We start from the raw sequence: 21,526 nt of genomic DNA, 5'->3' as shown, positions 1-21,526 counted from the left end.
TCTTCATCTTAGCATTGATAAGGCCACACAAGGAGAGTTAGGTCCAGGTCTGCGCTCCCCAGTACAAGGATATGGACAAAGTAGTGCAATCCCAGAAAAGGGCAGTAGGATTATGAGGCGACTGGACTACCTATTCTAAAAGCAGAGGCAGAGAGAGTTGGGACTGTTCAGCCCAGAGAAAAGAAAGCACAAGGGATCTCATCAATCTGCATAAATATCTAGTGGGGGGATATATAGCCCACTGACAGCAATGGGTACACTCTAAGAAAAACAAAAGAAATCAGGAAATTCCATGTAAACACAAGAAAACACTTTGTTGTGAGGATGGTCAAACACTGGCACAAGTTGCTCAAAGATGCTGTGCAGTCTCCATCCATGGAGATATTAAGAATACGGCTGCATATCATTCTGGGTGACCTGTGATAGCTGAGCCTGCTTGGAGCAGGAAGGGTGACAAAGCCAACCCCATCACATCTCAGCCATGCTCGGATTCTGTGATTCCATGTAAGAATGTTTGTCTCATCAGAGGCTAAAGAGACAATGTTCAAGTTACAGCAGACTGAGTTTCCTCTTAGATTAGATCATCAATAGGAATCTGGGAAAAAAATCCTGAAAAGGAAAACAAATCTTAAATTGCCTCTCAAAATGGAAATCATAACATCCCTCTATGCTTAAGTGTATGGTTGTGGGGCAGAAAACAAATTAAGAAAGACAAGGCTTATGAAGGTCAGATCAAAATTCAAAAGAGTTCACATACCTCTAAAAAGTCTTATGTTGCAAAACTTAACATTACCCTAAGACATCTAGTACACCATTAAAAAAACCCCAGTAAAATCTACAAGATATCTCTTTGATGTCCTTTCAAGAGTTCTCAAAATTATATGAATGTCTAAACAAAAAAGAGCTTGGCAGCAACTATAGCTGAAATTGACTCCTCAAGGGAGCAACACTGCTATCTATCTCAACATTACTTAGATATTCATATATTTTTTTTAGTGCTTACATGTGCTGTTCTTGACAAACACAGGTACAGTGCAAAACTTCCATAAAATCATCACAATTGGCTGTATCTGTTTTGTTATTTGTGACACATTAGCATTAAATGGCAGAATCATGTGTCAGAATTGCCTTGTGCAATCACAGTACAAAATTCAAAAACTACAACAAAAAATGGATTATACTTGAACAGTTAAAACACAGACCTTAGCTATCAATCTTAATATTGCTTTATATTGAAAAGCATCACCATATTTTAAACTGCAAGAAATCTAGCTGATTTTACACTGGAAGTCTATTAGGTGAATATACTTTTCCATTAATGTCTTTGCCCTTCTGAAAAGAAGGAGTTTTTTCCATGCAAGTGAACAAATTTTGAATAGCTTTAGAATAGCATTGAAATCCTGAAAGCATACACCAAGTTGAAATGCTCTTCTGATAAGACTTAACATTGCAAATTCCCTTTAAAACATCAATAATAAGATAGAAGAAATACTTAGTCTTTTATTCCAAGTTTCTGTGGAGCAGATCCCAGAGTGGAGTATTTACTCCACTCTGGAATGTTCAGCCATAACTTACTATCATTAAGACACAGAACTTCAGATTACTGAAAAAGCTGTAATGTCCTTAAATTCAATGCAATACAGAAAGGCCTGAAGTTGACAAAGAATTAGCAAAATGCTGTCTGAGCTCTGTGGTCAATCAGCCCTGCATTTTCAGTGTGCTGCATGGTCACTGAACACCAGCAATCAACCCGGTTTCCTTCCAGAACACCAAAAAAGCCCTGCGCATGCCATAAATGGTTTGAAATGTCTGTTCTGCTTGCACACTCATCTTGTAATACTACACACAACTTCTAGATTTTTTTATTTTTAGATGCTTTGAAGACAAGTACATTTTTAAAAATCCACTACATAAAAAATTACACTTTCTTATTAAAAAGGGAAGTCATCACAATTCAGAGCAGTTCAGTCATCCCCACCTTTCAAGAACATTCTCTAAATTACATTAGCATCTGATCTGCTGCTGGAGACTTTCCTCTAGCTCATCCTCATATTACACTTTTTCCATTCCCTTTTTTTATAATTCATTTTTTCTTCTGTGTCACATTAAGAGAATCAATATTAGAAAAAAGCCTTTAATTGGATAATAATACTGAATTACCCTAAGGAGTTAGAGTCATATTCACTTCTTTCTGAATGGGACCAAAGAGTTTTGAAGCAAGTTTCCAACTTCAGAGATAACACTTTTACCATTCTCCTAAAAGTGTGCATAAGACCCATCACCTGGGGCTGGCCAGCTTTACCCATCTATTTGCAGGCTTTTCACCTACATTCACCTCTGCAATTCTCTTTGCAATGCTGATTTACACCTCTCAATGCCAGGTCCTTTTCAACTTACACATATGAAGAAATGCTCAGGGTGATACTTTCAACACAAATACAGATTTCATATTTAGATAAAACCATGATTTGAAAATATGGACACAACCATAAAAACAGCTTAATGTTCATTATCAAAGACAAACTTAGCAAATTGTGCCACCATAACCTTGATCTTGAAAAGATCTTATAAAAACTGATCACAAGGAAATAAAACTCTCAAACTGTTCTTTTCTGTTCTTTCTAGGTAGAAAAGATGTGTTCAATACTGTTTAAGTGGTTTGTATGATAATCCCTCTCAAACACAACTTGAGGCCTTAGTGTTTGGAAGCCAGAAGCCCTTTTAGAGCCTCTGTACATCACAAGAAAATCATGCAGGAAAAAAAACAATAGCCTTAAGGCTATAAAAAGGCAGACTACACAAATACTGCTCTGCAATAACAAAAATCACGGGAGATCCACAGTTCATCTTGCAACAGTGAACATAATTACAAACCTAATTTTTGCATTTGAAACTAGGAGACAAAAATTATAAACCTCTCTATGCATATCTAATCTCTTTTTTCAACATTAGCCAAGCCTGCAGGCACTTAACAGTCTGATTCTTGATGTCATTGTAATTAAAGGCAATGCTCACAAGGCTGATAAGCATACCAGCTGTATATTAACCCTTATCTTAGCCAAACTGACGACTGCAAATGTAATATCTAATTGTAAAGAAAAGAACATTGGAATTTATTATGGATATTATTGCTTTTAAATCCCATAACCTTGAAAATAAGTAAATCATAGCCAGCCCACCGTCAAACTTCTTGTGCCGGGACACGAAAGTCGTGCGTACAAAGTGACTTGTCTCCTCCACTAAGTTTTCAAACTCCAGTTTGCTCTGCTGGCTTAACTTGTCCTCCATTTCTGAGGTGCAGCATGTATATTCCTGAGGGCAGATTCTCAAATGTTCCCCTGGAATCACAAGAAAAGAAGGAATTAGAAATATTTGAATACAGATAGAAATTTGCCAGAACCAAAAATACGTGATGGCTCTTCTGTTTGGGTGGGCTACCCAGGGAGCTCTTTAAGGCTTGACTTAAAGAGCTTGACAGGAAACATTTTGAATTTGTATCAACAACTTTGCTGTAGCTGGGTATTCCTCACAGGGGAGAGGAGACACACTTTGCAGTTGTTTTGATAATTCAAGATGTAAACTGCCTCACACCAAAAGTGTTCTCCCACTCTGAAGAAGCCTTCCACATTTACGGAAGCATACTTAAAATCAGAAAAACAATTGCTTGCTTTCTGTTTGTATTTAATCTGCCTGGAGAAATACGATGTGACATGACCTAGTGAAAGTGAAAAGTGAAGTGAAAATTGCAAAACAGAAATTATGCATTTGTTGTCAAAACCTAAAGAACTGAAATTATGCATTTATGCAGACAGGTCCCACTTGCCCAAGTGCCCCAAAACATTCTTCCCTTTCCCCCTTCCTCCCCTTCCACTTAAGTGCATTTTAATGATTATGTTTGGGTGTCACAGGTTTTCTTGGGCAGCATTTCTTGTCAGACTGAGCAAGAGCTCTGCTGAATAGGAGAAAGTAATGAAGAGTTTAATTAATGCTTATGTTATATGGAAATGCAACGTAAAAGGTAATGAAAGCCTCTTATTTAATTCAATAGATTTATCTCTTGAAGCACTCTGCCAGTTCTTCTGACAATATTGCTTTCTTCAGTACAATTTGCACATGGAAACCAATTCTTCAGCTCATGAAATTAAAATGGTCTGTTATTACATGAAATGTGAATTTCCAATTGACACTGTACTAAGGGTGTCAGAAACATTTAGCTTGGTTTGTACAAAGGCAGAAAATTCTACCATTTCCTCTTGAGGAATAAAAAGAATGATCTGCCTGTATGATTAAAGTTACTTGTATGGCAGTGAAAACATTTAGCTTTCTGTACACCAAATCCTGATTAAAAATCCCTCTGCAAATCTCTTAAAGGTGCAAATAAAATGATATACAAAGCCCAAGGGTTAAATAAATACTGGGGATCTGATTCTCATTTATATTGAGGCTCCTTTCTACCACTGCTGAGCCATAAAGAAGACTTAAATGCAATTTATACCTACTTTAAGGCTGCTTTTCACCATTCTTATTCTTAGTGAGGAGAACCAGGCCCCAAGTTTTATGCTTCCCAGGGGTATAATACATTTAGTTGCTGCATCATATTGAAGACAGCATCAAAAAGAGGTTTGCACATGCTTAGAATAAACACTGTCTTGAGTTTGCCCTCACCTTATTTCAATTTATGTTTCAGTTCTCGAATGAAGTCTTTTAATTTGAAATTTAGTCATTCCTCAACCCTGACTCCTCACCCCATCTTAATTTGTTTTTTCTGCAAGAGTTCATAAGATATGAATTATAATGTCATGAGGTTTCTTTTAGCAGTCTCAAGACTTTTTAGAAGCCCACAGCTATACATCTTCAGAAAGGACCATTTTATTATTATCAGTTACTGTTTGGCAGTACTACCTACAAGTCCCAGTCATGTCCAAATGAACCATGACATAAAACTTTGTATAAACCTGGGAAAAAATTATATCCCATGACCATCAAAATAGTGCAAGGATCACTTCCCGTGTCTGCTACACCCTTCCACCACATGAAATTAATTCCTCTTCATCCTCAAAGTCACACATCTAAGCCATAAACAACACATACAAGGACTGGTGAACCAGCTGCTGTCAAACATAAAAGATAGTGGCAAACTAATGTTTGCCTTACCCTCTACATCTCTGTCACATTAAACTGCAACTATTCAACAGGTAAGGGAGGTACCATAATACGAAACAATAAAGGTTATTTCAGTAACAGTAATGTGACTTTTTATTAGATGTCAGGAAGACAAGTAAAGCTGAAATATTGTGTCATTAGAAGCAGTGCTGTGTGCTTGATTAAATTAAAAAAAAATACCCCATGTCTGCAACCCCCTTTCCTCAACAAATCCAGGTTTTTTTCCTTATTGAAAATACCTACTTTCCCAGTTCCAGTCAGAGAGGTAGTTTAAGCTTTTTATTATGATAATGTCCTCTAGTGCCATTGCAACCAAGAATTGTTATAAAATTCACTTTTCTTTCCTTTCTTCATCTGAAGTTCTTATTCTTTTTTGTCTGGCTTCATTTGTTTTTCAGAATTGTCAGGCTCTAAGCTGGACTAATGGTTATCATCATGACACTGTGCTTAGTAAGTAACAGCCATGAGTCTAAATTCTTTAAGAGACAGTATTATGATGAGTGCTATAACAAATTAAATTCTATTGAACAGTCATTTTTGTAGAAATAGTAATTTTTTCTTTCTCCGATTTATTTAGAGTCTTAGTTTTGCTTTGCTACAAAAATGATTTCTCACTGGCTGCTACAAACTGATTCAGATTCCTATTGTGTTGTTTTCTTATACATGTACTATCATGAATTTTTTTCCTTTTAATTCACTGGTTATTCCTTCATTCATAAGGCTCTTGACTGTAGAAACTCACATTTATCAGAAACACTCACAAATTCTACATCACCTCATTGCCTCTTTCTCCCAACAATAAGTCTTTCTAAATCATCTATACTAGCCACCCACCACCATCACAAAAATTCTGCTGTACAATAAAGAACTTTTATCAAAACACATTACTAGCTCTTCTCTCCTCCCTGTCCATATATTCCCTGCATTTCTGTAGAAGGAAATAATAATGGAAATATTGTGCTACTCTTCATATTCTGTTTTGAGATTTTTGCTTCCGTCTCTTTCCTGCACTGGAGGATCAGGCCAGACTACAGATAAAGCAAAAGGAAAAGCATTCGCCATTGGTTCACACTATGGAGTCTTTGTATGTCTAAAATGTTCAAGTTAATTTTGTAAAAATCAAGCTTTTAGAACTTTTTGCTCGTAAGCCCTGCAATGTTTATACTGATCATGACTGCACTTTCCAGAAGTTCGTAACTTGGACAAAAGCTCATGTGCTTTCCTGGGAATGGCAAATGGACACTCTCTGACAAAGTAATTTCTGTATGTTGAATATTTTTTTCCTTCTTAAAAGCATGATTCTCATTTTGTGCTTCCTCTTATCAAACCTCCAACTAATGTTGGAATTGCCAGGTCCCTCCTTGTCAAAAAAAAAAAAAAAAAAAAAAAAAAAAAAAAAAAAAAAAGACACACTTTTCTCATAATAAAAGTAGGGGGGTTGTTGGGGGTTTTTTTGTTGTGTTTTGCTGGGGGATTTTGGGGGGGGGGGTTTATTTTTTTTTTGTTTGGTTGTTGTTGCTGTTATTAGTTAGTTTGGATACTTTTAATTTTTAATTTAATATTTTTAATTGAGGGGTGTGTGCTTTATTTTGTTTTTTTTTTTTCTTCTTTTCTGCAAATCTGTGACCTAAGAGGCTGTTTGGATTGAAAATAACTCTGCAGGCTAATTCGATTGTGCTTCCTCTGATTTTTTGAATTGGATCATTTACAATTTGCATTTTGTAAAACATTGTTCTATTACCATAGAAAGAGTTTAATCACCAATTTGTGTATTTACATACCTCAAGTATTTTGCAGGCTGCAAATATGCTCATAACTAATGTACCAGTTCTTGCCCTGGGAAACTCCATATGGTCTAGGTTCTTATGCTAATTTTAGCAATGATTTTTATAGCACAAGTGGCATTGGTTATCACTGACTAGTTTTTCCTTGTTGGAAATGGTGTCTTCCCAAACAAGTCTGACACGAGTGCAGTTATACTGCACCAGCATTATGCCAGGCTGAACAGCTATTAACTCAATATTCCCAGTGACCTACCACAACTCTTCTAACCACTGTTTCCAGCTGAAGATGCTGACCTACATATCTCTCCTCATGTGGCTTATGTTATAAATCAAATCAATTGCCTACTACGAATTCAGTTACCAGTATTCAATTTCAGTTTTATTACAGCTGTAATCTCACACCTGCCTTCACATGATCCAAATTGGCAAGTTTTGCAGTTAAATTTGGCAATCCTGATAGCAATGCTGCTTTGAAGTGTGATAAAGCAATTTATAAAGCACTTGTTTTATATTCAGATGTATTGCTGTTTGGTGTCCTTAAAACGTGCTACAAAACTCAGAAGTCTTTAAAAAATCGCAACTTACACCTCTCAAGCTGGATAAAGGCTTTTACTGCGTATCAAAATGCCAGAACTGATCTGAGTGTGGTAACTACTTGCAGAAGATAGAGTCTGAAGGATCAGTAAACCCTATGGAACATAACATTACTGTTAACAATTTAACCACCAGATTTCCTGAACACCTTGGTTACATTATTAGAAATGGAAGTGTTATCACATATTTAACATCAGGCAGAATTTTTTATGGGTCATGTTGCAAGTTTAGCAATTTTGGAAGCAATTCTTTCTCAGGCAGTCAAAATTTTATAGCTCCTATCCTCATCATAAATTTAAAACCCTGATAGTGGTCTGTTCACAGAATGGTAGGGCTAACTGTATGACTTGGGAGAATAGAAGCAGAGTCACCACCCTGCTTCATAAATCCAGCAATGAATAAAAATTATTAAATAAAAGGGGTAAATTAAAAGTTGCTTTCAAACTTGATCACCTTGTATACATCAACAGAGCTTAAAAGAGGAAAAGATAGCTCTACATTCTTCATCTCACAGGTTACATTGATGTGATTTGGCTTGTCATTTGCTGTGCTCTTTGAAACTTGAAATGCTTGCTTCAGACCTGCTCATATTCAGCCACTTGTAGAGAAACCAGTGGAATTTATTAACAGTATGAACTTTAACAAAGACAAGTATCTAGTCCTGCACCTGGAAGAGAATAGCCAAAGTGCCCGGTACATGTTGACACCTGCGTGGCTGGGGAGCTGCCTTGCTGAAAAGGATGGGGGCTCCTAGTGGACATCCAGCCAACATGAGTCACCAACATGCTGCAGCAGCAGATGAAAATCTGATGCTGGGTTGCATCCCCAGGGGCATTACTAGCAAAGGTGGAGACATAATCAGCACACTATACTCAGTGCTTGTCAGGCTGCACTAGGAGCACTGGGCCCCATTCTGGGCCTCACAAGTCAAGAAAGATGCAGACTGGAGAGGGTCCAAAGGAGCACCATGAAGATGACCAGAAGACTGGAGAACCTGCTGTGTAAGGAAAGACTGAAAGAGTCCTTTTTTTTTTTTTTTTCCCCTGGAGGAAGAGAAGGCTCAGGTGAGACCCAATCAAGATATTACAGTACTTAAAGGGTACGTATAAAAAGAATGGGGCCTCTCTCTTCACAAGGATCCACATGAAGACAAGGGGCAAAAGATACAAATCCTACCAGAAGTTCCACCTTGGTGTAAGAAAGAAATTACTTAAAGTGAGAACCATCAGTCACCGGGACAATCTCCCCAGGGACATGGTGGATGCCTCATTCCATCTCCATTTGAAAACCTGGAGGTTTTCAAGGTTTGATTGGACAGGGTGTTAGTTAACCCCATCTGGGCTCCCTTTCCCTCAGTACCTGAGACCAGATGATCTGCCAGCATTCCTTTCAAAGTGGGCTCTTTTGTGGTTCCGTGATTAGGTACTTCAGAACTTCCTACCTCTCAGTATTACAAAGGACTGGAACTGCTTGACTTCTGTTTCTAAGTTAACATTTCCCACCCAATTTTCTGTATCTTTTTATTATTATAAAATACTATTTTAAAACCATGATGAATAGAGCTAAAAGAAAATCCTCATTCAACCTTAACCCTTGTCCACTTTGAGATTTGGATCATTTTCAGGATGGGTGATGATGTTTCTGAATACCTACTTTTTGAAGTTTTCCATTTAAGCTCTCTGGTGAAATCAGAAGCATAGGGAACTCTTAATGATCACGTGATTAATTTTCTGTTAGAGAAAGCTATACTTTTCCAATACACTTAGACCATTCTGTCACACATCTGGTAAGAGAAAACAGCGCTGTAGAACAATTTAAGTAACAATCATCTTTAATTTGAAAAAAAAAAACCCAAAAAACCCCCCAAAAAACCACCCAAGCAGCACTATCACATTTTTTGCATTAACTTGTTTAGCAGTTAAAAATAAATTAGAAACATGACTTTTAGTATTTCAGGCAATATTCAAATAGCAAAAATTAAAATATCATTTTGTTGGACAAAACCCTGTTCTCTAACCAGAAAGTCCTAAGGCTCCTTCTGACTTTGTAATTATCTTCTCTGTGGGGTATAACAGCCCTGCAAGCAGCCTCTGTAAAACTGCACCTGACATTCAAGTCACAGATTGAACTTTCCTCCTCAAACTAAAAGGAAACAGATTATGTTTTAAATTAATTCCATCGTAATATTGGCCTGACAAGTGATGACAGGAGCAATATTTGCACAGAAAATGACAGCTGGAGGAAGGGAGGGAAACCTGTCTGCAACACACACATCGTGTCATCAGACAGTTCTCCTAATTTTAATCAAAGGAATATTGAACTTGAAAACGTTTTATGTCTGGTGGACTCCAATAAATCTGGGCAACTACCCCAAGAAAGAAACTGACTTATTTGTTTGCCTCGGACTCAAATCATCTTTGCGCAGATTCCTTTTGTTCCGTGAATTGTTTGAGGTCAATTAAAAAATGAATGCCTTCTGAACGGACTGATAATTAGTTAACAGTCTCTTCATTACAGGTCCCACAGGAACATTCATTTACAAGAAGCCCTGACCCTGTTGTCCTTGGGAAGATTTCATTAATAAGTTACTGAAACCGAGGCCAAGGCAAACTTGTTCAGACCAAGACTATACAGATGCTAAAGAAAGAACTGAGGTCCCTTGGGTATTCCTAACTAAACTACTAGAGGCAGTACCACTACTCCTACACTCAGGATCATTTTATTTTCCAAGCATACACAGTCAGACAAATTGGTTTTTTTGATAGCACAGTTTGTGAGAAGAATCTTTAGTTACCTCTTGGAGAGTGTATTACTGGCTTTGTGCTCAGTGCCTTGTGGACAGTAAACGACAAGGCTGTGATTCAGCACCAATAGTTTCATCATCTCACTGGCTACATGGCTGCAATTTTCTGATTTCAAAGCATGCTCCCACCTGGGAACAGTGGCCAACTCCCCCTCCCCCTCAATTGATTTCTGCTGTTTATTAAGTCCCCTAGTATAATAGCAGAAATATCTTATATAGCATTATAGTGGGAAGTAGAATACAAGCAGCATATTGCTTCACCATGACCATAAAACAGAACGCAAGGCAGGCTTTAAATTTAATCCACCCTCAGAACAATTTCATGATTAAGATAGCAGGATGAGATTGTACACATCCATGTATTTATAAAGATTTTAATCAACACTCTTCATGCAAAACTGAAATCCAAAGATGTGATTGCAGCACATGGTGTATGAGAGACAGATTTACAGCACGTAGGTCATGCATCTACCAAAATACTGTTGCAGTAGGAGAGTGTGCTGGACTTAGCTTCCTGGGATTAACTGGGTATGCTGTACTGCCCAAACAAGTCCTTAAGATAGTTATACCATTACTAATATACATACATCAAAGGTTAAAGCTGAATGAGATACAGTCCTGCCATTTGATTGAACTGTCAAGTGTATTTTAAAGCTGTGCAGATCCTTTGCTAATCACTGTATTGTCATGCATAAAATCCATGTTTCTAAAATACTAAACTTAACAGCAACTGTTTAAGAGTCATTAATCAAAGTGCTCTCCTCTTATTCACATGGATTCAATCAGCCCAATCATACCTTTTTGTGCTACCATTAAACAGATTAATCTACGTTTTTGTCTTCTGATTAATGATGACATGCTTTCCTGCAATGCCAGTCACAGAAACAGCTCAGGAAGACAAACATGATAAGTGTTGAGTTGGTCATAAGTCATAGGCTGTAATGGATACGCCGGTGGTAAGACTTTGGTGCCTCTGCCATAAGCTCTTTATCGAAATATTTTTCAGCCTAATCTCTTTCTTAGTTCCTCAGGAAAAAGACAGTACAAAAATGGAGGCACAGTTTGTAAAGATCTGGGAGTCCTGTTATCATACTGACTCAAGGTCTACCCATGAAATTTCAGGGCCAGAATATGCTGGCATTTGTCCTTTAATTTCTGTTTGGAACCAACCACTGTAAAAAGCAAAATGCCTATACCAGTTTCTAAGTATTAACCTGACCGTGACACAAGTCAAGAAGCAAAGCACTTTCTCCAAGTTTGTGTACCTTTGACTTTATAAAGGAGGGGGGGAAAACATTTATTTTTTCTTTTTACTTTTCTCCCTGAGAATCAGGCTAAGAATACAAGTCAACAAGTTAACATGTCAACAAGTATAATGGCCACGGAAATCACTCAATGCAAGAGAGGCCAAAGGCTGCAAAAAATAATGTCCTGTTACCCCCATGCAGGGGTTCTGTGGTCTGTGAGCCAAATTTGATGCAAGTTTATTTGTCCCTGGCTTGGTTCTGCAGATCCAGTCGCTTTTACAATGTGAGAAAGTCCAGTCCTGGGCCACTCACTGTGAGAGAGACTTTGAGATCCTGGAGCATGTCCAGAGAAGGGCAACAGAACTGGTGAAGGCTCTGGAGCACAAGTCCTGTGAGGAGCTGCTGAGGCAGCTGGGGGTTTTTAGAGGAGAAAAGGACACTCAGGCTAGACTCTCTACGATTGTCTAAAAGGAGGGTATAACAAAGTGGAGGTTGGTGTCTTCCCCTAGGTAACAAGTGACAGGACAAGAGGAAATGGCTCTACATTGTGCCAGAGTAGACTTAGACTGGAAATTAAGAAAAATTACTTCATGGCAAGTCTTGTCAAGCCCTGTAACAGGCTGCCCAGGGTAATTCTAGAGTCACCATCCCTGGAGATATTTAAAAGACATGCAGATGTGGCTCTTAGGGACATGGCTTATTGTGGTCTTGGCAGTGCTGAGTGATCAGTTGGTCTCTCTTCATGGTCTTTTCCAACATAATGATTCTATAATTCTGGCAATGAATTTGAGAAGGGTACTTCAGAGGTCCTGGCAGAGCAGGCATGACATTGTCCTTGATTTTAAGTGGTTTCCCAGCTTGAAGGAGTATACAGGGCAGGTGTATCCTGCACTGCTGATGCTGCAAACTGGAGAATGTAGCAGTCCTGCAGTGTAATAGAAAAACCTGTTAACTATATCATGGTGTTTTTTAATCAATATTTTCCAGCAGAATACCATTTGCTCTGAAAAAACTTTTACCTCACTCTAATTAACAGAAACTATGCTTCCATAATATCATCCAGCCACAGTAATCACTGCCAAAAGGAAAAAGAAAGCTTTTTAGAGGATAATAGCTTAGCCACAACAATTTCCCTTTTCCACTGTTCCCAGTACGGTTTGAGATATAATCTATTGTTAGCCCTACAGAGTGGGCATTTTATTTTTTGTTCATGTGGGACTTTTTGTTTTGATTTTTGCTTTGTTGTTTTTGTCTCTTTTTTCCCCCTGTGTTTAGACACAAAAAGATTCTGAACAATTTCTTTTTAGCATTCTTTTTATTATTGTACTTCGGTCGACGCCTTCTATGGACTGTGATACTTGGTAAGGGTCAGGGTCTTTTAAATCAATAACTAAATGTTTCTTGCTCTTCAGGTGTTTTAATGTTGAAAGTTTGACCTTTATGATTAAAGATCAGCTTGAAAAGGAAATCCCTATCTGTGTCTGAAGTCTTCCCTTACATCATCACATTTTTGAATGGACATTTTTGTCTGTGTAAATTAAAAGGCTTCAGCGCACTTTTATAGACTTAATCAAAGCATTTAAATAGAGAAGAATAAAGTAACAAGCTATACTTGTTCTATCAGCCCTTTAGAGAATTACTTCTACCTTCTTAATATACCTCCTTTTTTGGGCTCATTTCTTCAGTATAACCACAGCTTTTGAATGGCAGCTTACAGCAGTGACCAGCCTTCAATAACCAATATGTGGTTATTTCACAAGCCACACTTTAAAAAAAACCCAAAACTTCTGAAACAACAACCAAACTTTTTTAAAAAATTATTTATTAAAAGAACATCATCTTCAGGGTTTGATAGGCATGGTATTTTCCTTGAAGAAGCTTAATAATTCTTCTTCATTATGATTAAATGGGCTATTTCCTATAAAGAATACTGGCAAAGACAATGTCAATGTCCTTTGTGCTTTTTGCCTTTAGTATAAATAAAACTGTAAGGCATCTGTCTAAATTCAGATCACCTTGAGTACGTTCCTGTCTTAGATCCTTCTCTCAGAAACTACTCAGAATAAAGTATTCCCTGGCCTCTGCTGCATGGATGGAGCCAAATTAAGGTATCACAGTAATGACAGGCAAAAATGTAAGAAAGTCTCTGAGGATGTCTATACAAACCTCAAATGACTGCCCACTTTATCCCAAAAACTGTAAAAAACCCTATAAAATACATAAACCTATGCAAGCCAGCACTGCGATGTAGATATGATGTTTCCAGGTTTTATTATTATCTCTGATGGTCTAAATGTAAGGATTTCTCATTCCCCGTGGAAGAGCTATATGGCCTTCCCTGTGTGCCTTGGATTAAATAGTTTGAATTTGCCTTCCTTTACTCCCTTCCTCCCTTCTCCCCCTCTTGGGAGAGAGCCCTATGGCCCTGCCAAGGGGCTCTCTGATTGTGCCATCTGAGCAAAAGTGGTGCTCATTTACACCCATAATAGGCAGTGACTGTGATTATCTATAGAAATCTCTGCAAACAGCAAGAATAAATCTGTAAAATAAAAGCTAGGCCAACATGCACATAATTCCCATATGAATCATGTACATTTAGGAAAGAGTAATATTTTGCTTGTTTGTTTTTTGTGGTTTTTTTTTTTTTTTTTTTTTTTTTTTTTTTGTTTTTGTTTTTTTTTTTTTTTTTTTTAAATAAACTATGAGCTATATTTCAACCCTGGGCTCAACAGCACCAGTAATAAATACATTACAGCACTTTCTGGTGCTCTATTGGACTAATATATGCCTAAAATCTTGGGCCCAGAATATTTGGGTTTTTTTCACCTTGGCAAAAAATTGTAAAGAAGAAAATAGTTCTGGCAATATATATTTCTTTAAATATTAGTTACTAGCAATTTTTAAGGTCTATAAAGTTGGCATTTTCAGCAATAGTATTGACTTTTACTGTTCTTACAATTATTTAAAACAGAAAATGTCCTAATAAAACTCACATTATCCTATTCCTTATTATTGTCTTTATTGATTATCAAAAATAAGTAATATATACTTTATTTTCCTTGTATATCACAAATGGAGTTATAAATGATGACTGACAAGTTTCAGTTAAGGAAGACATGAAGTAAACTATATGCGGAACAAAGTCAAATTGTCTTTATCAACCTTCACAGAGTAAATGTCTGCAATTACCAAGGAGAAAAAGTATGTGGTAAAATGTGCAAAGCATCCAAAAAAAGATGTGCAATCACTGTCATTTCCACATGTGTTTTAAGCTACTGTACAACTGTGTCACTATTCTTGAATGTCAACCTGCAAAGTCTCTCTTTCCTGGTTTGATTCATGGGCAATAAGGAGACCCAGGAGATGGAACTTTGCTCTGAGGTGGTGATTTACACAATCAAACTGGAAATAGTATAGACAAGTTATGAACATTTTGCACAACACTGTACATGTAATTAAAAGCACAGAGTGACAAAAATAGTTTTTCTTCTTGCGAAACTGTTGAAAGCCATTCTCTGAAAAATTGGAGTGGTTTGGCTGCTTCTGTGACAAAAACTATCAAGATCAGTCTGCTTACAGAGGACTTATGAGATAAGGCAAAAAATTACGTTCTGCAAAAGAAGTCATCAGCAAACAAGTCAGAATGGTTTATGAAAAAGTCATATACAAAATATACACACCTGCCAGTAAATAACCTCTTCACTGAGCTGGCACTTTTCTAAATTACAAATTAGGGATTCATGATCCTAATAAATACAATATACTACCGGTTGACAGGTTTCATAGCATTTTATGTTTCTGAAGGAGATTTATAGGTTTATAATGAGGAACAATATAATGCAGGTGCTATTAACTTCACTAAAAGCTACGTGCAAAAAAAGGAAAAGCTAATCCTTTACATCTTGATTAAACAGAAAACACCAAAGCTTTTGTAAAACTTTTTCTTGTGTACTGTTTTCTAAGGGAAAAAGTCCCTATTTCTAAGCAGTGAACAGTGTAATTAATGTGGTGCAGTTCACAAACTGCCTTATGAGTATTATGTTTAATGAATATTCTTTTGAAGCTTATGGCTATTTTCTACATCCATTCAGTGAACTGCAAGAGCAGTTTTGAGCACTTGTTGCAGATTTTCTGCCAAATGCAAATTCAACTACTTGAGTGATTGAATTATCAATGCCAATCTTAGCTGATACTACTGTTAAAAGATTAATGTCCTAAAGGGAGAATCAGATTACTACTAGCATTCTTTTAACATCACTTTAGGAACACTCTAAATCCCCTTCTACAGAACAGAATGTTTTTTAAAATCTATATCGCACATTTAAATAGATTTGGCCGTCCTCACAATATGGTTACAAAATAGCTAGAGCTGTGGTGGGTTGACCCTGGCTGGATGCCAGACACTCACCAAAGCTGCCCTATCACTCCTCCCTGCAAGTGGACAAGGGAGGGTTTATGAGTTGAGATAAGGACACGACTCACTGATTGCCAGTATGGGCAAAACAGACTCAGCTTGGGGATATTAACTGCATTTATCACTAACAAAATCAGAGCAGGTTAATGAGAAGTAAAATATATCATAAACACACCTTCACCCAACTTCTCCCTCCTTCCCAGCTCCACCTCCTCCCGCCAGCAGTGCAAGGAGATGGGTCCAGAGATCCCTGCCAGGACCGTGCTCCAGCACTGGCCCCCCACAGGTTCACACCCTTCTTTTGGGCAGCCATGGGCATCTTTTGGGCATTCTGTGTGGGTGCCCTCTATGGGCTGAGTGTCGATCTCTGTGTCCCCATGGACCTCCATGGGGCAGGGGCACAGCTGCCTCACCATGGGTTGCACCACAGGCTGCAGGGGAATCTCAGCTCTGGCACTTGGAGCACCTCCTGCCCCTCCTTCTGCACTGACCTGGGTGTCTGCAGAGCTGTTCCTGTCACATATTCCACTCTGCTATTCTCTGGCACCCATTACATCTGCACAATGACTTTTTTTCCCCCTTCTTTAATATGTTACCACAGAGGTGCTACCACCAATCCTGACTGACTCAGTCTTTGCCAGCAGAGTGTCTGCCCTGCAGCTGGCTGGTACTGGCTCTGCTGGACATGGGGAAGTTTCGGGCAGCTTCTCACAGAAACCACCCCTGCAACACCCCTGCTACCAAAACCTGGCCAAGCAAATCCAACACAAAAGTTAAATTCTATCTTAATGGAGTTATCATACAAAATTAATGCTGCATAGTCTCAGACCAAGTTCTAAAACTACAGAAAAACTAATTAAAAGCAAGTCACAAAACAGCTATCTAGGCTACTCCTTGCTGTCATTTAATAATTCACTAGAATCTGACAACTCATAAAGTAACTACCATAGAATAACATTACTTCCTAAAAAATGAAAGCTACCCACAACATCCAACATAAACTCTTAAATGATGATGATGATGATGACAGTGATAAATTCTGCAATAACTTTTGCATCTGAAAGTACCTCTAAACTCTGTGTGATGACTTACACACCTGAAGTCCTTCATCCATAAAAACTGCCAGCATTTAAGTTCATTAGGACAAGCTGCTGGAAAATATATTTTTAATTGATTTTTGGAGTTTAAATGTACAATTGTATTATTACTCATCAATTACTGATTATTGAATTACTGATTTTCCTTTCGTACAGCTCCAAAAATACAGGACAATTTGGGTATGATCAAGAGCTCCAAACTCATTATTTGGACAAACAAGATCTAAACATGCTGGCTTAGAGTCAAAGTTGTATTTGGCATACAACAAAGTAGTACGATTCATGTATCCTATGATCATATTCCTTGATGCAATTTTTCCCTATTATAACCTATAAATGTGTAACAACTTACTCATAATCAGATGATAAATTCAGTCGAGACAACCTTAAAATATTGACATCAAAGATATCCAAGGAAACATCAAATTGAACACCTTCACTGTCTTCCTCATTCAAGTGATGCTTAAGGGCTTCCAGAGCAAGAAACTAGAAATCCTGTGTGATCAGCTTCCTGGTGAAGTTCCTACAACAACCTGAAACCATTATTACTATTACTATTAACATAAAAGTCTGTTAAAAAGATTTTTAAAATGGTAGCCCTATAATAATAAAGACTTAGGCACAGGTGCTAGTGACAGAATCTTGTAAGGTCCCAGAATAATTCTAAGCTGATTTTCAGTATAGTAGATTCATGAAGACAAAATAAGTAATACAGAAGTAAGTTCAAAGCTTTAACCAATCTGTCTCCTTCAGGAATGAATTCTAGAGTGAAGATAAGAACCGAGCTCCCTGCATTTTTAAAAGTAGATGCTGCATACTTCATGTCAGGCTGCAGATCTGTGAGTACAGACTGCAAAGAGAATCAGCAAGCAGTGATTTAATGCTAATTTGATACAACATCCAGAGTTGAGACAGCATCTAAGACTTGTTTGACAAGACACACTCAAAATACAAAATGATCAAACTGAAATTGTGTCAGTTATTTTACGAGCAAATCAGGTCTCTGAATGTTGCAGAATACCCCTTACAAGGGGCTGTATCATCAGAACAGATTAATTAGATGAAAAGTAGAAGTACTACAGGGAATGACATCCACACTGGTGAAAGTAGGATTGATCAAAGAAACACAGTGGCACCATGACGTCCCTGAGTGACTTCATCTTACTTCATTAAATGTTCCTGTAGCATGGCATGATCATTTCTGTACTTCATTTCTGCTGCTCAGAACCGAACAAAGATCACCCATTTTGTTTCACAGAGTCAAGCTAATATAATCCTCAGTTCTGATCTGCCCAAATTGCCCTTTTGCAAGTTTGAATGATCCCATAGTCCTCAAAAAAAAAATGCAGTCAAACTTGTCATACTTTCCTTATTTACCCACTAACTCAATGCATAAGTTTGCATAACTATGAGGCTCATCTGTGACCCAGGACTGGACTGCAACCCTTAGATTGTCTCAGTTTGATTTTGGATAGTGTAATTAAATTGTCAAACAAAGGTCTAGTGCTTTTGAAATATGAGAAGGAAATGGGGACTGAAAGAAAGGGAAATGAAAAGAGAGAGACAGTCAAAGTGTATTAATAATGAGGGTATAAATAATGTAACATTTGTCCAGAAAGAACCATATCATCGCTATTTTAATTTTCATAAGCTCTCAACTAAAATAGAATATAAAAGAAAATCACACTAATTATTTAGACAGAACAAAACCTCACATTATTTCAGATACTTTAAACTGAAATAATGTCACCTGAATAAATGCACCAATAATGCCACAGCGTTACCCTATTATGGGACCACAGACGAATGAAGGTTAAGGAATATGAAGTGTGGGATCAAGTAGGCAGCTTCTGCTCCCAAACAGGTTGAGTAATGTGAGTATGAGCTTGACTATGCCATACGCTTTGGGGCTGCACATCAGCCCCTTTGGGTAGCAATCTTCTGGTTAAGCCAGGCAGGCAAGCAGAAGATATCGCCTGGTCTTCTACAACTTCATGATTCAGACATGGTTCTTAAGAAAGCATGATCCATCCAGGATGAAGGGTTTGAATCTTAAAGAAGCTTTTCACAGTTGGAGATCTCCAGGAAGGAACAGTTGTCCTTCCTTTCTGTAGGTTCACTCTGCAACACTCACGTCAACAAACATGCTGTAGCTGGTAGTTACGCTTTCAAGATTTTGCCCAACGTTGCACAGCTTTGCTGCGAATGCAATACATTAGTATTTTTCCACAGAACCCTTGCTTCCACAGCAACTTTGAAGAGGTTATGTCAATTAGCATTTTTTTTCATGCCAAAACCCAGCCAAAAGACAATAACAGCAAGCTTGTATAGCTGTGTACGGGTGACAAACCAGACATATGGAGTGTGAAAAAGTGAAATCATTGAAGAGCTAGCAGATAACTCTTCATACAAAATTCAGCCTTTTTATTGAAACAATGAAAAGCAAAAAATGTGGTGATATTTTTCTAGATGTTATGTGTAGCATTCCAGATTTCTACAATTCATTCAATCTCATTCAGATATTTTGACTTCATTGACTGGTGCTTGTGCCTTCAGTTACACTTAAATCTGTATTGCTATTTATCAGTGTACCACAATAACAAACCCAAATACATACAACTTCCAACATATGATAAAATCTTTATATACAGTCTTCCTTATTCATACTGTCCTACATACGTATGCCTTCAGTCTTCAAAACTGACTATTCAGTTTCACTGAAACCTGCCACATGGGCTAAGTTCAAGGACAACTAGTGTTTTAAAATTAAAAGTTACCTAAGGGTAGCAAGCTGTAGGTAAAAACACTATAGTTCATCATACAGTACTTTAAAATAACAACTTAAGTACTGCTGCAAACTAAAATTGCTTTTCCACGATCATAATCTTATACTTCTAAAAAATTAAAATAAAGACAGGAGTTTTCATTGTCAATCCATGGTAAGGACAGTGTCTCAACAAGATGCAAAGATTTACATGCTGTTGTCCTGGTTTTGGTATTATGCTGTTGCAGAAACCTTCAGGGGACAGTGTTCCCTTAAGATGTTTCACTCACAAACTAAATTTAAATGCTTTTAAACTTCACCAAGAATTGATGGGAGAAAATAAAGAGGTATTTTTCTTTTCAGTACACTAACTTTTTTTTTACTGACTAATATTTATTGCAACTAGAAAGAAAAGAGTTTTCTGGTCTGTATCTTCAGTTCAGTTCTGTAGAACAGACTTCAGATACAATGATTGGCAGGACTCACTTGAAAACCTGAAAGACCTCAAAGACTGATAACCTTTCTCTCTTACCAGTTTTTAAGATCTGCAACATTATGAAACCCCTTCTGCACAAATATTTTCCATATGCATTTTGCTTCTTATGCCACCTTGGAAAAGCTACCTTTCTGACTCATGGTGCTGTTTCCATTTTTCATTCAGAAAACACTAACAGTTTGTATATTCACTTGAGACTGGTCTGCAATTCATTCTAAGCAACACATTTAAATAATAGGCAGATCTGAACATTTCAGTTATTTTTAAACTTTTTTACATCTGACTAAAATGAGCTGCCTATTAAAGTGGTAGTCTACTGTGCTCACCTCTATCCATGTTACGTGTCTCATAAATATTCAGAAACTTGTTTTGATGTTGAAAATTATTTTACTGTTTTTGTGTTATTTCACTGTCCTTGAAACAAAAGAATGCATCATACCTGCAAAGAAGTTTTCACATATTGTCTACCTAAAGTATTATATTCACTGCACATTAGAGGATCTGGATTATTTCAATTTAATTGACAGGTAATTCTCAGAAGTGTTTAGATAAAAGATTAGTTGGAATTTTTGGAAACAGTGCCTTAAAATATAAACTTCTATCTATGAGGACTTGCATCTTCTCAGAGCAAAGTGCAAAGACTCATATCAAAGCATTTTTGTCAAGAATACAAGTGCAAGAAAGTCCACGATAATACAGGTCCAAAGTTAATAAAAAAATATAAAATAGAAAGTTGTTTTCAGAAATTTTCAGTTTGCAGCGTATTAAAATGGGTATTTAAATGATTTTTAATTTTAAGAGAAAATAAAAACCTACATAATTTTTCAATATAATTTCCTTCAGGCACTTAAATGTGTTATGATAAAGTCTATTTATTTTGTATTTACTGCAAATTCCTTCACTGGAAGGAGGACTTTGATAAGCTTTCAGGAAGAAATAAATGGTAGGGACAAAAAGACCATCTAAATATAACAAAATTAAAATTTCAAAATACAAAACATGCTATCAACAAGGAAGCTAGTGAGAGACTATGTTCTCTTAAAATATATCTAAAAAGAAATTATATTGCCCAGCTTGAATATACAGCAATTGAGAAGGTTATGACTTCATTTCATAATGGTTTGTGAGCCCATAAAATTTCTGATTGTGTACTCAATTGCATAT

The 21,526-nt window shown here is 37.1% G+C and overlaps 1 protein-coding gene across 2 annotated transcripts in view; it reads right to left on the bottom strand.

The window, feature by feature from the left end:
* GPC6 (glypican 6) overlaps positions 1 to 21,526 on the bottom strand; it is a 726,194-nt gene that overhangs the window by 503,136 nt on the left and 201,532 nt on the right. For both annotated transcript variants that reach the window (XM_066176351.1, XM_066176350.1), the window contains exon 2: positions 3,180 to 3,338. In XM_066176351.1, coding sequence (XP_066032448.1) covers positions 3,180 to 3,338 — 159 coding nt within the window. The remainder of the gene's footprint in view (positions 1 to 3,179; positions 3,339 to 21,526) is intronic.

Source organism: Chamaea fasciata, unplaced genomic scaffold, assembly GCF_029207755.1.
Source record: "Chamaea fasciata isolate MVZ Bird 193981 ecotype frontalis unplaced genomic scaffold, bChaFas1.0.hap1 SCAF_2, whole genome shotgun sequence".
In the NCBI taxonomy this organism is placed as follows: domain Eukaryota; kingdom Metazoa; phylum Chordata; class Aves; order Passeriformes; family Sylviidae; genus Chamaea; species Chamaea fasciata.
Note: the sequence above shows the minus strand (reverse complement) of the source record. Positions and strands in the feature narration are given on the sequence as shown.